Below are 16,543 nucleotides of genomic sequence, written 5' to 3' on the forward strand. Positions count from 1 at the left end.
AGTTCAAGCATGAGGGGTCGTGTTGTATATTTTGAAACTATAGGAGACTTTTCTGTGTATTAGATTTACCACAGGGGGCTTTTTTGTTTTTTAGCCTTTAATTTAAGTACATAGTGTATTTCGTAAGGGATCGGGGTTCTAAAGAAAAAATTTGTTTACATCAACATTTTGATAGGAAGATCATAATTAAAATATCATGTATTCGGCACTCCAAGAAAAGTTGTTTGACATCATGTAATAACTAGAAAATTTCTTCGTTATTCAAAATGTTTTTCCAATCTCAGATACTTTGAAACCCGACCCTGATTTCCTAATCAATTCGCGCAACAAACAAATTAGAGAACACAAATCTTGAACTTGAATTGTAAAGGACTCATATGCAAATTTTGAGAGGAAATTTATCAAATTGCAAATTTTGTAATGGCACGTTCCTTGGCACAAGCTTTAACTTCCACCTGATTCGGAAAATCCCATGTATTTTTCCTTTTTGTCAACATAGAAATCTTAAAAATTCTTTTGGTTGGATTCAAGCAAAATGACAAAGAAAAGATGGACAAAAGTGCCTTTTACTGTTCAGTCGCAGCCGCTACGGGCTAGACCAGCCCATCATCTATCGGAGATTTCAGCCAAGAGAAAGCAACGATAAACATATGTGGTCGTATGGTTTTCAGCTTTGAGAGGTCAACAGCCACTGCATTATTCTTCGCTTGTTCCACTAAGAATTTTACCACAAGTTATTGTATTCATTTTCTTAGTATTATAAAAGATTAGTTATTTTAAGGCAATGATGTAAGAAAAGGTAAATTTTTAGTTGCAACATGTTCCTTTTCTCAACTACCAAAATCTGAATATTAGGGAAAATGAATCTAACCAAGAAACAAGAATGATATCGACTGGTTCTTGATCGTTCCCTGAAATGTCACATTCATACCAATTTCTTGTTTTTTTAACAGTCATATCAATTGTCCAAAAATCTGAATTGGAGTCTCTAATATTTTATGGAACATATATATATAACCACTAGCCCAGCCATCTATTTAATCTTAACAAGTCCTTTTTCTCTCAACCCTCAAAATCCTGAGTCCACCTCTTTTTGCCTTCAAATAAACATAGAATTTTTGCAGAAGACCATGCCATATGCCTCGTCTCCTCAAAATGAAATCAGGACATAGCTTTGACCATGCAAGAATAAGCCTCCTGCATGCATGGTCTTAATAATTAAATCTGATTACTCAAATGTTGACATTCGCTTAAATGTAACATAGATAGACCAATTCGCTGGATCTTTGAACTTTCTTTTTCAAAGGGTTTCCCTTTTCAGTCTTACTTTCCTAAATAATCAGAGCAGATTACAAGGAAATTGTTCTTCACATTCAATAGATGCATGTATCTATGTCACACATTTGATTTTTGTGCTTTAACTTGCAGGCTTTCGGTACCAAATTTGGCTGCCAGTTTGTGTAAATGGAGTAATGGACAAGCTTGCCTTAGACCTTACCATCAGATCGACTATTCTCTTGTTGACCGTGAAACATTATTAAATATCTCACTATCAACGTTGTTTGAAAACAAATACAACATTATTTTGTTTTTATCTACATAAGCAGCCAATGTTTAAGTTTGAAACATTTTAGCACATTTTCAATGCATTGCGTGGGAGTAATACAGACAGACTGATGAATGAAGCTTAGCGATCTCTTGTGGTAATAGCCGGGAACTAAGCCAATCTTTTAAGGAAAGACTAGTAATACCTCACGTGCTTTGCACGCGATCGTCTTAATTCAAAATATGACATTTTTACTATACTAAAAATCTTTGTAAAATTTTGATTGTTGGCTTTAGAATAGAATACTTCTTATATGAATTTTTAAATTTTGAACTCTTATATGAGAATTTTTTTTTTTACTTTTTTAGACAAATCATGACCCAAACTCTGATACACAAGTATTGATTCTTTGCAAGAAATGTACATGCATATGTCGAGTGGGGAGTAACAAGTAAAATTGATAAACACTAGTAAAGTAAAGATTTAACCTGTAAAAATAATTTTTAAAGAGTATATAACTGGAAACGTGATAATGATCCGCCACATCTAATTATTTCTAGCTAACTGTTTCTCTTTTTCTTTTTAACGAAGGAATTCTTTCTTTCTTTTTCCATTAGATGCTGTCATTTTTTGTCCATTATTACTTGCATTAATTAGAAGGCTGCATCAATGTATAACAATCTTTTTGCCTCGTTATAAACTTCCCTTGCTGGATCTTGTACAAGATTGGTTAAGTTGCATGGGAATAACTTTGACTTACATTTGATTTACCTCTAAGAACTCTTGAGATGTCACTCTTACATAACCTTTTAGCTGGAAGTCAAGCAAATGACGAAAGAAATGGACAAAACTGCCTTGACTGTTCAAAAGCAGCCGCTACGAGCTAAACCGGCCCATTTCAACTTTCCTATGGTTGAAAACAGCAACCGACCAGCGTTCCGATGGTTTTCAACTTTCGGATGTTAATTTCTGCTGCATTATATCTTGATTTGGTCCACTAAGAATTCCACAAGAAATTTTTTTAGTCCATTTCTTAGTATTCTTAAAAACTAGCTATGTTATTTTAAGTCAAAGATGGTAGAAAAGGTAAACTTTTGGTTGCAACAATTTATCTTCCTCAACTACCAAAATGTTAATATTAGGGGAAATGTAACTAAACAAGAAATGTATTATCTGGTTCTTCGGCTTACTCGAGTTCGACTCAACTCAATTTTCTAAACAAGAAAGGTATTATCTAGTTCTTCGGCTTACTCGAGCTCGAAAGGTATTATCTAGTTCTTCGGCTTACTCGAGCCCGACTCGACTCAATTTTCTAAACAAGAAAGGTATTATCTGGTTCTTCGGCTTACTCGAGCTCGACTCAAATTTGATTGAGTCGAGTTGAGCTCAAGCTCGAACTTTAAAAAATAAAAATAATTATTTTATTTGTTTAAAAAATGAACAAAATAATAATTGTTATTTAATAAATAATAATAAATTAGGGATATATATGTAATTTTACTATTAAAATAAAAATAAAAATAAAAATATATTTAAAATCGAGTCGCATCGCGAGTTAACGAGTTGAGTATTTTTAAACTCGAGTTCAAGTTCGAGTTACTCGAATTCGATGTTAACCGAATTCAAGTTGAGTTTTGACTTGAGCTACTCGCAATCGATTCGCAAATAGCTCGATTCGTGTGCCCGCTACAATGGCATCACCTGAAATATCACATTTGCACCAATTACTCGCCGTCATTATGCGGAGAATGATAGTTGAAATTAGTGCCATGCATGGACATGCATATCCAATACTTTTCAATAGGACCACAGCTAGCCATAAATGATAACACAGCCTTAATTAAGCCTTAAAAGCTAAGGGTTTAGATTATGTATTGTAAATCAGGACATCTTATAACAAGGAAATCTTCTTCCAGCAAGAAATAGGAATACAACACATGTTGCTTTGACCATGAAAGAATTAAGCCTCCCGCATGCGTGGTCTTAATAAATCTCATAACTAAAATGTTGACATTCGCTTAGAAGTAACGTAGATTGACCAATTGCTGGATCTCTGAAGTTTCACTCTTCAGTCTTACGTACTTACCTTAATAATCAGGGCAGATTATGAGGAAATTGTTTATCACATTCAACATATGCACTTAAACTTGTAAGCCAGATTGATGAATGAAACTTAGCAATCCAGAGGGGGAGTAGCCACCACCTAAGCCACTATTTTAAATAGAGCTACAATAACAATGAAAGTTGTAGCCAAAAGTTTTAGAAGGACTCTGTATTAAGTACTTTTCAAAGCCGACTTGATCTTACTAGGATCAATATTGTCAGCAATTTTAGATAGCAGTTGGACAAGTTTAGGTAGAAGAAAGAAATAAATGCCTAGACAATGATGATCCAAGTCCATCAATGTATTACACTCTTTTTTGTCCAAATGATTTGTGTTGCTTGAATTGATCATTAGAAGAGCTCAACCGAGTGAGTACATAATGACAATAATATGATTTTAGCACCTTAATTGGCTTCCTTAACTCTGCACTTGCTCCCATCAAAAAGGAATTGCACCAAATTGTCTTGCTCAAATTAAAGTGCATTGGTTAAAGTTGCACTTTTTTTTTTTTTTTACAATTTTAGGTGCTCTATTTCCCCAAATTTGGAATTGAAGGAATGTGAAGTTTTAGGGTAGTAAAATGGATCCAAAAGCGTACAAAAGCATGAACTTGTTGGGATTGAAAATGAAGAGAAAGGGAGAGTTTGAACAAAGTGCAAAGTAGGCAGTTGGGATTTGCAGATGAAGAGAAAGGAAGTGGTTTAGGTTGGTGTGGGATATATATATAATTAAAGAGCTACCGTTGGTGAAGGCAAGATGAACCGTGCCATTCAAAGCAGCAGTTAGAGACTTCTTCTGTTGAAGAAGCCATATTAGAAAAATGGTGTTAGAGGATGTGAAAAATAGCTCCTAACTTTCCCAAAAAAAAAAAAAAAGGAAAGAGAAAATGACGAGAGCATTGCTGACGATTTCAGTGACATTTTATTATGACCAGAAAAAAATTATTTAAGAAGAGAAGCAGCCTGGATAATTATTAACTAATTTCACTTCACTTACCCAGGCTCCAAAAAAAAATAAAAATAGAGTATTGCAGCTAGCAGATCAGTTCAATTACTAATACGTACATAGCCCAAAGTTCATATACATTCACAAATTACAAAAACTAATTAGCTCCCAGGAAGCACAGAGCTAGGGCTCTATAATTAAGGGGGACAATAATCAACTCAATCAATAGTATATGGCTTTTAAAATATTAATTTTACATCTCTTACAAATTCAAATTAATAAAATTTAGTTCTTACCTAAGTTTTTTACTACTTTTTAGCCTAAAATTACCATGTAACCCACATATAGTTATTTTTTTATATACAAAAATGTTCCTCCATTTTAGTGGCAAAAATGAATATAAATTAGGTTAGATCCCATTTTTTTAGAAGAAAAAGTAAGTATGATTGAGGTTAGATCCTATATTTTTAGAGGCAAAAGTGAATATGAATCATATCACTTGTGTAATTACAATAAGATCTAACCTTTTTGCTCTTAAAAAATGACAATGTGTCGGTCACGTAATGGATTTAAGGTAAAAAAATAGTCGGGATCAAATTTTATCGACTTGATTTTGTAAGGGATGTAAATTTATTATTTTAAAAGTGAAGGATGAAAAAATTCATTTGACGAAATATGAGGTACGTTTTGAATGATTTTTCCTTAAAAAATTGTGAAAATTTTTAAAATTAATGTCTAAGTTTTGAAAGTAGAAGGGGTTAAAATAATCCTAATAGCTTTTTTTTCCTTTTTTATTTTTGGTAATATTAGAATTCTAATGTGTTACTACACGTTAAGACTGTAGAGTACCAAACAGTGCTAAGCAACTTCCACTGTAGAGTACCAAACAGTGCTAAGCAACTTCCAAGAACTCGACTCCGGTAAACTTCAAAGCTATTTATGAAACTTGAGTATCTGTGGAGTTTGATTTAATATGTCAACCTTTTGCAATTCAAATGTTGATGAGATCACATTCTCCTTTCGTGCAGAGAATTGGCTTACAGTCAACTTCTACTTTTGTTAAGTAGTTGGAGAAAATCTAATTGTAACAAATAAATATTGATTGGGAAGATATTGATTTGACCTGGACTTGTATGTTGTACATATGTCCCTCTGCACATATATACACCCCATTGGGTTCAACTTTCAACAAAACGATTCAGGCTCTAAGTTATCGATCTCCTAACATTTTAGCTGCAGAAAATGGTTAGATCTCCATGCTGCGAAACCAATCATGGCTTGAAAAGAGGGCCATGGACAGATGAAGAAGATGACAAATTGATCAATTACGTGCAAAACTACGGCCATGGAACCTGGAAAAGTTTACCTAAGAAAGCTGGACTGAACAGGTGTGGAAAGAGCTGCAGATTGAGGTGGAATAATTACCTCAGGCCTGATATTAAGAGAGGAATGTTTTCGGACCAAGAAGATCGCCTCATTGTTGAACTCCATTCCATTCTTGGAAATAAGTATGTAAAATATGACAACATTTTCATCTTATGACATCTTAAATCGCATTGAAAGTATGATGATGAATTATGATTTATTGCTAATCAAATGAACATTTTTCTGCAGGTGGTCGAAAATAGCTGCACATCTTCCGGGGAGGACTGATAATGAAATCAAGAATCATTGGAATACAAAGCTGAGGAGAAAGCTTCTCCAGCTTGGGATTGATCCACAAAGTCACAAGCCAGTAGTGCCTGATATTAACCAATTTGTTGATTTTTCTCGGTTCTTATCAGCATTTAATCCTGCTAGCAATTTGATGAATGTCTGGACAAATGTTCTACTGTCACAAGTTGATGCAACTCAACTGGCGAAATTCCAACTACTGCAAAAGCTACTGAAGCCAGTTAATCCAGGTCCAGCACAAAATAATCTTGTTTCATCAACCAGATTCATCAATGCAGATGGTGCTCAAGTTAATACAGACTTTATCCTACCAACCCTGCAATCTTCGAATTTTGACCCCACTTTTCCAGATAATAATTATGGACTTTCAAATGCAGTAACTTTCTCTGCTCAAAATGATAAAACAAATAGCTTGAGCAGTACAACTTCCACCAGCAGTCAAACGAATAACTATCTTCCTTCAGTTGTTGAAGCAACGATAGCTCATGTATCTTCTTCTGTTGACCAAGTTAATCCACCTCAAGATCCATTAATGACTTCGTCCATCATTGATACATTTGATTCTTGGGAAGAACTCATGGATAATGAACCATTTTGGGAAGATATTCTGGCCTAACTTGCAAGTCCATTCACCGTGCAGAACTCTTTTTTTTTTTTTTTGGTAATTCTGATGTCTTTTACAAGACCTTTGATATTCTTTCTAGTCTACGTTGGAAAAATTCAGCCATTGTTTTGGTTTTTTATCAATATTATCTTCTTTTATCATTGATATAGCTCCCTAGTTCATTTTCTCTTTCCTTTCTCTAACTGCTTTGGAATGTATTTTGCAGAACAAGGTAACTGCCCTTTAATGGCCTAAAAACCCACAGCTGTTTTTATAGCACATCTCCGGTCTTTCTGCCATTCAATATCTCACAAACCAACCTAAACTGCTAACTTAGGAACACTCGTCAGAAGAAAAATAAACAAAGGGGCAGTGTATGGGTAATGAAAAAAGAATGAAGAAGAAAAAGAGCAACTGCCATATCCTTGTCTGAATTTGACAAAAGAAAAAAAGAAAAAATATCCTTGTCTGAAAGCTTAATTATTCTTCAATTAGGAGACAGCCGGTATCTTTCTTCACCAAACTGGGATCAATCTTAGGCACCAGCAAATTAGATAATCTTACACCAAATTTGTTCAGATACTCTACCACAAGTGCTGTACCCTATTCCTATAAAATTTAGAAATCAAACTATGCTGTCTCTTGAAACACAATTTTTTCACTTGCCTGGAACTGAAAGTATTATTGTACCTATTGTTGTGTCTACCGTCTATTTGGCCATATCACAACTTTGGATATTCTCTTTTATTCTTCTTTTTTCCACATGGGAGTACAACTACAAATACATGAATTGTGCACAATCAGATATCAATAGATGTATCTTCGAAACTCCGATGATGGAAAGAATCTATTAAAAGAGAAAAACCAGATTTTAAGTAACAGATTCGACATTCTTGGCTTTGACATCTACTATTGTTCTATTTCTGGATTCTATTTGACGTTTCGAATCAAGTACAAATTGGAGGAAAGCTCGGTTCTCTGACTCAATTAGGCTACAACCAACCTCTTTCTTCACTCCACTGTCATCCATCAACTTCCTCACCTTTTCCGCACCATCCCACTCACCTTTCAATGCATATATGTGTGACAGCAGCACATAGTCACCGCTCTCATCATGATCCAATTTGAGCAGTGCCTCATTTGCCCGCCTCCCCAGCTGAACATTACCATGAATTTTACAAGCTCCAAGCAGAGTCCTCCAAATGATACCATTTGGCTTAATCTCCATGGTGTCTATGAACTCAAAAGCTTCCTCCAATAGACCAGCACGCCCAAACATGTCCACCATACAACCAAGATGCCGTATGTTTGGCAAAATCTTATACTGATTTTTCATTAGATTGAAGTATCTGCGCCCTGCATCAACTTTTCCAGCATGACTACAAGCTACCAGTACCCCGGTAAATGTAATCTCATTGGGTGCAAACTTTGTTCTTCTCATTTTTTCAAAAAGATTAATGCATTCCTCTGGATCACCATGGAAAGCTAAGCCACCTAGAATGGAATTCCATGATGTGACATCTTTCTCTTTCATGCCATGGAATACTTGAAAAGCCTTCTCGATGCTTCCACACTTAGCGTACATATCGATGAGCGCATTGCCAAGCATAATGCTCATCTCCCCCTCATCCATATCCAAAATAGACGAATGCAGCTTCTCTCCCACATCCAAAGCTCCCGATTCAGCACAAGCAGATAGGAGGCTCAACATGGTAACCTCATCTGGGTACTCTCCAGCACTCCTCATCTCGCGCTGAAGCTCAAAGGCCTGCTGATACTCAGCGCGAAGAACATATCCAGAAATCATTGCATTCCAAGTAACAACATCCCTCTTTGGCACCATATCAAACAACTCCCTCGCACTCTCCATCCCTCCTTGCTTAACGTACCCCGTGATCATCACATTCCAAGAAACCAAATCTTTTTCTGGCATCTCATCAAAAAGCCTCCTTGCCATGCTCAACTCCCCTCTCCTTGCATATCCAGCAGTCATAGCAGACCAGGCAACAACATCCCTCTTCGCCATATCGTCAAAAAGTGCCCTGGCAATCCTTATCTCCCCACAATTCGCATGAAAATATATAAGGGTATTCCTTGTAAACTTATTCCATTCAAACCCATGTTTCACAATTTTCCCATGCACAACCTTCCCAGAATTTAGCCAAGAAAGCCTAGTACATGCCTTGAGCACAAATTGAAACGTATAACAATCAGGCCTTACGTAATGTCTTTCCATCTGGGCATAGAGCGGCATAGTAACGGATGGCTTGGAACTCTGAGCAGAGCCTCGAAGCAAGGTGTTCCACATGAAGATATCTGGTTCGGAGATTTCAGCGAAAAGTTGGTGGGCATAATGGATGGCGGATGGCAACGCAATTGCAGAGGCGTAGATGAGTTCTCTGAGAGCATGGGAGTTCGAGTTAAAGCCATTGACTACCATCAAGGCGTGGATTTGCTTCAGGGTTCGGAAGTTCGTGCAATTTCGCCATAGATTTGAGCGTTGGTGGCGTTTGCAGCTCTTGTTTGCTGTGGCTTTTCTGATCATCTAATTTGCATCTTTACTAGAACACACGCTATCCAAGTATACTACATGAAATGAAAAAAATGCGCACTTTTCACTACTAAACTACATGAAATAATGAGAATATGAATTCGAGAAAACACTTCTGTATTAAGAGCTGAAAAAGTTTGTTCTAAAAAAAAAAAAGAGCTGGAAAAGGAAGAAAGAATGAAATATGAAGTAGCCGATGTTGATATCCGTACTGGGCTTCCTATTGTTACGCGGCTGTGATTGATTCGGATTCATTGACAGGAGAAGTGGAAAATGGGCCTCATTTGCCCGGAAAACTATTGCGAGCAATGGCCCTGCAGTTGACCCAAAAAATAGAAATCCATTCTGCCACTCTTAGTTTTTCTTAGACCATGTCTTGTCCTCTGAATTGAAAATACTCTCAAGGGTGCATTTGGGTCAAATCGACCTCGAGTGTCATTATGCTCGAATTTGGACTCAATGACTTGAGGGGGTGCTCGAGCTAAACATGTGCTTGAACAAGCATGAAAGTCGAAGTTTGAACTCGATTCAACGGTTGCTATTTGAACTCGAACTCGACTCGAAAAGGATCGAAATAGTTGTCAAACCTAATCAAGTTTGAGCACTCGAGCTCGAGTTTAGTTAGTGGTTATAAGTTTTTTAGTAAATTTCACAAACAAGTTACCTAAAAGGTTAATTTTGTAATATTTAATAATTTTATAAAAAAAAAGCTACTACTTGAATTAGCTCATCGAACCTTTTTGAGTACTGGAATTCGGAGCTCAAACTCGACCCAACATTGATCAAAGTCGAGCTCGAGTCGAATTGTTGACCGATTTACTTGCGAGTTCAAAACGAATAGCTCGAATCTTCTACACCCCTACTCCAAACTCCTCCTACTTAAATAATTTACACACTATGAATCTTAGGGATGTTCATGGACTCGATAATTAGTTTATTTGCAATTTTTCTAATCATAATTACATATACTGGTTGGGTAGAATTGTATTTCGTACTCTAATTCTATGAATAGGTTAACCTACGAAATATGGTCAAGCATAGAGAATAACGTAACCTTCTTGTAGTTGATAAGAAAAAACTAGATTAATAGAGAAAATAATAAAATACTTATCTAAAGTAAATAAGGGCACTTAATCTTGCAACTCTGGAAAGTCTACTAACTGTTAACCCAAAAAAATAATACATAAATTAAAACACTGAATATTCTGAGCATTAGTTCTGATATTCTCTATTTCTTGAAAACCATCAAATCGTTTTTGAATAGGAATAACAGATTGCTCCACAACCAAACATGAAAGCATTAAAATTCAAAAAACAAAATTAGTTGAAGTGCATAGATTTTATGAGTAAAGAAAAGAAATTATGGAAGAGACAAAGAAATGGACTGGTTCACTGAATTGAGTTAGGGGCGGCGAATATAGGAATAAGGAAGGCTAATAAACCGGAGTTAATGTTAACTAATTAAGTTTATAAGTCGTGAAAACATAACTAGTATGCATTGAGCCTCCTAACATTTTTTTTTCCCGATCAAATGCAAGTTTCATTAACGAATTATCAGATTTGTCTAGTTTCTCTCAATGAGAGAGCCGGAGGAGGTTTTGATAGCAGGACTTTGTTAGCATGGAATTATGTACCATAAATGTAGATGTTTCTCACTAACTAGTTCAAATATAGTTTCGTATGTAGCATTTTTCGATTCTATAAGCAACTTCTTTAAAAATGAAACATTTAATAACCCCTATGTAACTACAAGGCCCTTCTAAAACTCACTTCTAGTACCCTACCATGACGATCTCTAATTTTGAGCATGATCTGTGGATAAATTTGATTACTACATTATGTAGAAACATGAAACTGTGTTTTTTTTTTTTTTTTTTTTGTAAGTGAGAGATATTGAATTCAAAACTTTCTACTTATAATTCCTTCTATCTTACCGTTCAAATCAATCCTCTTCCAAACATTAAACATTGTTTTTTCTTTATATTTGCATTTTGTCATACATTGGATATGTGCCACGCGTTTGAAAGTTTAGGTCATAGCAACGTTTTAGACTTGGACCAATGACTTAAAATTTTTTAGCTTATCGACCTCGTGCATTCATCGTCCATCCTTTGCAAGTTGCCTGAACAAATACAACAATATCAAATGCCAAATGGATTACCAAACCTGTTTTTTCAACTTGTTTTTTCTATCAATTTTCGATGGTTGGAGATGGTTCTTAATCTTGATTTTTAACCAAACTATCAATTCAAGATTGTTGAACTTAATCTAGTCCATTCTTGTAAATAATTAATTTCACTTCTAGATTATTAAAGATGCTTATGAACTTGCCGTTCAAGCAAATTACGTAATGGAGTGGGATGAATACTCAGCATATTTTACCGTCTTCTTAGCTATTCCAACCCCAACACACCCCTCCCCCCCAAAAAAAAACCCTAAAAAAAACCTTCCTCCTATTGGAAAAATGGTGTCTCGTAAAGTTATTGGCTGCATGGGAGCGGGTATTGACGCTGAATAGGGACGTAGAATAGTAAGAAGATCGCGTTCAACTGCACGAAACTGAGAAACCGTGGGGGGAAGATTTTAGTATTTTACTTTTTACGGCTTTGATTTTTGAAAATTGAATTCGACATCTAATTTGACTTCAACTGCTCAGAGAACTAATTACATGTAGTTTATTAGCTCATTTGCCACGACGAGGTCCCTTATGAACATGATCTTGATTATGAATGTATTGTATTAAGAACATCAACAACTACTTTAAATAATGTTTTTTCTAAACTACATTATACTTTGCTAGTTGGCTTGTCTGTAAATAATGTAGGAAACGAGATGACTAGTTAGGGCCAATATTTTTTTCTCAACTTCTGGACAAATTGGGAGAGTGATGAGGAATTCAGTTCCACTTTGTAATAGATAACACCAACTTCAGGCAATTCTAGAGAGGGGCGGAGCCAACACTCTATGGTAAATGGGGTCAAATTTTAATACAGTAAAACTTGTTTTTTTGGTTGTACATTAAAACTTTGACAAAGCAAAAGTTAGAATATAAAAATAGAAAAGGCATAAATTACTAACATTACATACAAATTATAATTGTACCATGCGAGCACTCATCTTCTGAAAAAGTTGCAAAATCAATTCATGAAGCTCGTGATTAAACACATCTTTTTCAATGTAAGTAACTGAAACTCTTGATTTTTTTTAAAAAAATATTTTGCAAATACCGTCAACGAGTTTATTTTAAGAAATTTGTGTATAACTTGTCATAAATAAAAATCATAATAACTTAATTTTGTATTATAAATAAAAAATTTAGCATCCACTTGAAAAATTCTTGTTTTTGGAAACTTTGAATTTGAAAGAATTTATTCATGAAATAACTTGAAATAAATTCAAAATTTTTGTGATGGTAACAATTATGAATTTTCAATTGTTTGGGGATCAATGTATATAGAAAAGAGAATTTGTTAAAATTTAGTGAGGTCAAATAAAATGCAACATTAAAATTTTCTGAATTTTCTAAGTCTTAAAACGAAATTTTCAGAAGTTAAGTGGGATCAATTCACCCCACTTGCTTACGTATGGCTTCGCCACTGATTCTAGATCTTCCTTCAGCCAAATATGTTGGACTTATAAATTTTGTAGTTGGAGAAAAGCATTCTGAAAATTTTCAATTTAAACAATTTCTTCTGGATTAATTCCACTCTTATCTTTAATATTCTTAAGATTCATATATCATTTTCTAAAATTGTCAAAATGTCTCAACTAACCATGCTGACAGTGAATGAAACTACACATGCAGATATATATATATATAGAGACACACACATTGGAAAGTAATAGAGGCTAGGTGCTAGGTGTATATACAGATTTTGGTTGTAAGTTTTCATTAATCTTGTTCTAAATTACAGTGATTTGCCAAGCATTGATCATTTTCTGATGCGAAGCATTCGAAATAAGAACATTAAGATGCTATGTGAACCTAAGTGTGGAAAGTGTCCATAAATAAAGTGAAAATCACGCGAAAGCAGTAAGGTTCAAAGTGGAACTAGCCTATTGGTAAACTTTTAGATGTAATCTTTGCATCATTCCGAAGACTCCAACCCCCACCCTCCATAAGAACTTGAAATATTGACCTCATAAATCTTAATCTCCTTTACCCTTAAAATTCTTCTCACTTAAGTACAAGTTTTCATCAATTCTCCATATGCACTTGAACTTGATTTAAGGAAGCTGTTCTTTCCTTCTTCCTTCCTTCTTCTTTTTTTCTTTTTTAAGTTTTTGCAAACCTTGATTTCAAGGAAGTTGCTTTGAGCTGAAATGGCAAGGATATCTGTACAGCTCAGTACTTCCCATACCAAACCACACTCAGGCATAATTTAAGTTAGATCAGTAAAACTCCAACCACACATATCTTTCCTTCACTAGAATTAATTGGACCGTCATCTTGATTGATTCAACATTATCATCCTTTTAATCCTACAATGAAGATTTGTAAGCGTAGCAATCGAGGTCAGCAAGAAGAAATAATTTGCTCTTATAAGCCATTTTCTCAACAACTATTGACTACCAGGTAAGTCACGTCCTGTGTTTTTTTTTTTTTTTTGGTCACCTTATTATCTTATTAAGGAGAGACTTGCCAGGGAAAGTGGCTCTCAGTTTAGTCTTCGTTTAAGTTTCTGAGATCTTTCAGATGAAGAACGTGTATAATGATAATAAAAAACTTAATCCAATGGCTGCTAATTTCCACTAAAACGTTGGTCTCAGATACAAACCATGCATGCATTTTCTTTCCCCTTGCACTTTCTTTATCCAGGGAATTGGAGACAAAATAGCCTATAGAGTACTGACTGGTCGGATAACTGGAGACAGAATAACTATTTTTTTTTTTTTTTTGTCAGAGAGACAGAATAACTATTAGACTTGTTCAAAATACGCAAGCTGTAAAATCAAAGGGCACGTGAATCTATCAGCATTCATTATATAATTACAAAGAAGAAGGATCTAAAGCAGCCAAATCTGCATCTCTTTTATTTTCTTTTAACATTGACTTTTCCAATTGCGTATAGTCCAACAAATTGACTAACATAATTCAGGCATCCCAGCAATTTTTTTTTCAGTACAAGCGGAGGGTTTGAATCTATGATATCTCACTTACACTCTTTTTGAATCATCTAATTCGTTCTTTTCGAACCATCTTTGTACGGTTATTATATTGGTTTAATGTCTATGTGGAGTTGTTATTATTGGTTTTTTTTTTTAAGTTGACCCTTTCTCTATGATGGGAATGTATTGCGCAATGCAGATCTTAAACTTGGGAAGAAGATGGAAGCTGCAAAAAAAGTTGGCTATCCAAAAATGCATTATTGTTTTGATGCATGTACTAATTTTCTATCACACATGCACAAAACTAGCTTTTCACTCCGCGTAGTACTTCGATATAGAAAAGGACCAAAAAATATGTTTGAAAATGAAGAAAGGAGAAACCCATAACATTGTACACTATTATTATTAAAGAGCATTGCTGGTGGAGAGAAGATAAGCTGTGTAGTTATTTGGGATCAATTCATGTGTAAAACCAACAGAACCAAAGGCAAAAATATTGACAAAATAATGACCATTTTTCGTTGACGTCAGTTGATAAGATCAAAGATGACAAAGGAACCAAAGCAAATACGAGCAGCCAAGCTAATCGGTTGATTAATGACGGTCGATGATCTGTTATTTTAGTTGTGGCTATGATGAATTCCATCCGTATCAGAAATTTTTATCTTTGATGGTTATAAATAGAATGGATTTAAATGAGTTTTAGGAGACGTTAAAACAATAAAGATTTTAAAAAGCACCAAACTTAAAGAAATTTTTAGCAGGCTATTTGAAATTTTGGATTATTAGATGTTTTATATTGTCTTTGTACTCGTTCTTCATAGTGAAATTCTAATTTTTCTCTATTCATAGACACAGACTAGTTCAATCCAAACATGTAAAATCTGGTATCTTTTTCTTTTATTATTTGTTGATTTGTTATCGTCTTTTGGGATTGATAAAAGCCCTTTCCTTTCATCAATTTCTTGGAACTTACCCTAATTTGTTGAACTGTCAAAGAACAACAATGCATGTAGAGGAATCAAGAAAAATATCTGATTATATACATGTTTGAATCTAAGGATGGAATTACAATTGATGAAAAAAGTTTCTTTTAGAAAGACGTTCTAACCTTTCACATGTAACAGTTAGAAACAGCAGGCATAAAAGTGACATATAAATATGTTAAATATGTTGATAACCATGATCCTTTTTTAAAAAAAAATTTTGTTAAATATGTTCAATCAATTTTACCCTTCTTAGTAAGGAAACAAAATGTGACATATAAATATTTAAAGTAATCACCGTGTATTAAAACTAAAAGTGGACTCACGGTTTATATATTGTATGTTGTATATCGTATAAATGCGTAATGCACAAATGACAAATTTTATCTTTCAAAATGGGTGAAAAAAGGGTTAAAAAGAAGCAGAGAAGCAAAAGTCATCATGGTAGAGGCCTGGCATTAAGAAGGTTCTCCATTGCATTTTAATATTTCACATTTTTTACCGTCGTTGTTTTTACGAATTCTACATGATGTCTTGAATTCAGGGAGGGACTATGGTTTGGTAAAAACAAAAGATTAAACAAAGACCTCAGGAAATGTTCGATGATTTTGCTTGAACCCGCAGTGAATATTGAAAGGAAAAAACCCAAAAAAAAAAAAAGAGAGAGAGAGAGAAGATTCGACAAGCGTGCACGTTCCAACATATGATTTGTTGAATGATCTTTTTGTGGTATTATTTGTATCTACTGACGAAGTATTAATGATAATTATCAGTAAAAACAGACAGACTAGTACCTTATGGCGTCGCGTAAGCAGGTGGAAAATCTTCTTATTAAGCAGTAGTAGCAGTAAAATTTTTCACTCCAGTTGAAGGGCATAGGAACGTGGTGGTGTAGAGAAATTCTGGTCTTACTTAGGCTGGAATCTTTTCCTTGGGCTCCAAGCACCGCGAATTCTAAAAAGCAGGCATAAAAGAAGGAGGTTCCTAGATAACTTTCTTGTGTTTTTAACTTCATGCTGGAAGC

At 34.7% G+C, this 16,543-nt stretch overlaps 2 protein-coding genes across 2 annotated transcripts; one reads left to right on the forward strand and one right to left on the reverse strand.

Annotated features, from left to right (window-relative positions):
• Positions 1-5,837: 5,837 nt before the first annotated feature.
• On the forward strand, positions 5,838-6,885 carry LOC113703835 (transcription factor MYB8-like). The gene is made up of 2 exons (XM_027225314.1): positions 5,838-6,103; positions 6,210-6,885. Exons 1-2 carry the CDS (start codon positions 5,838-5,840, stop codon positions 6,883-6,885), a joined length of 942 nt encoding a protein of 313 aa, XP_027081115.1.
• A 700-nt stretch (positions 6,886-7,585) lies between these two features.
• LOC113703173 (pentatricopeptide repeat-containing protein At5g15300-like) lies at positions 7,586-9,695 on the reverse strand. Its single transcript, XM_027224450.2, has one exon. The coding sequence runs from the start codon at positions 9,416-9,418 to the stop codon at positions 7,745-7,747; it is 1,674 nt and encodes a 557-aa protein (XP_027080251.1). The 5' UTR covers positions 9,419-9,695; the 3' UTR covers positions 7,586-7,744.
• Between the last annotated feature and the right edge of the window lie 6,848 nt (positions 9,696-16,543).

Source organism: Coffea arabica, chromosome 8e (assembly GCF_036785885.1).
Source record: "Coffea arabica cultivar ET-39 chromosome 8e, Coffea Arabica ET-39 HiFi, whole genome shotgun sequence".
NCBI classification, from domain to species: domain Eukaryota; kingdom Viridiplantae; phylum Streptophyta; class Magnoliopsida; order Gentianales; family Rubiaceae; genus Coffea; species Coffea arabica.

Excerpts from the sequence above, each read along its gene's own strand:
- LOC113703835 (XM_027225314.1), top strand. The coding sequence starts at position 5,838 with ATGGTTAGATCTCCATGCTGCGAAACCAATCATGGCTTGAAAAGAGGG. Across the intron at positions 6,104-6,209 it reads CATTCCATTCTTGGAAATAA|GTGGTCGAAAATAGCTGCAC; the intron begins GTATGTAAAATA and ends ATTTTTCTGCAG.
- LOC113703173 (XM_027224450.2), bottom strand. The coding sequence starts at position 9,418 with ATGATCAGAAAAGCCACAGCAAACAAGAGCTGCAAACGCCACCAACGC.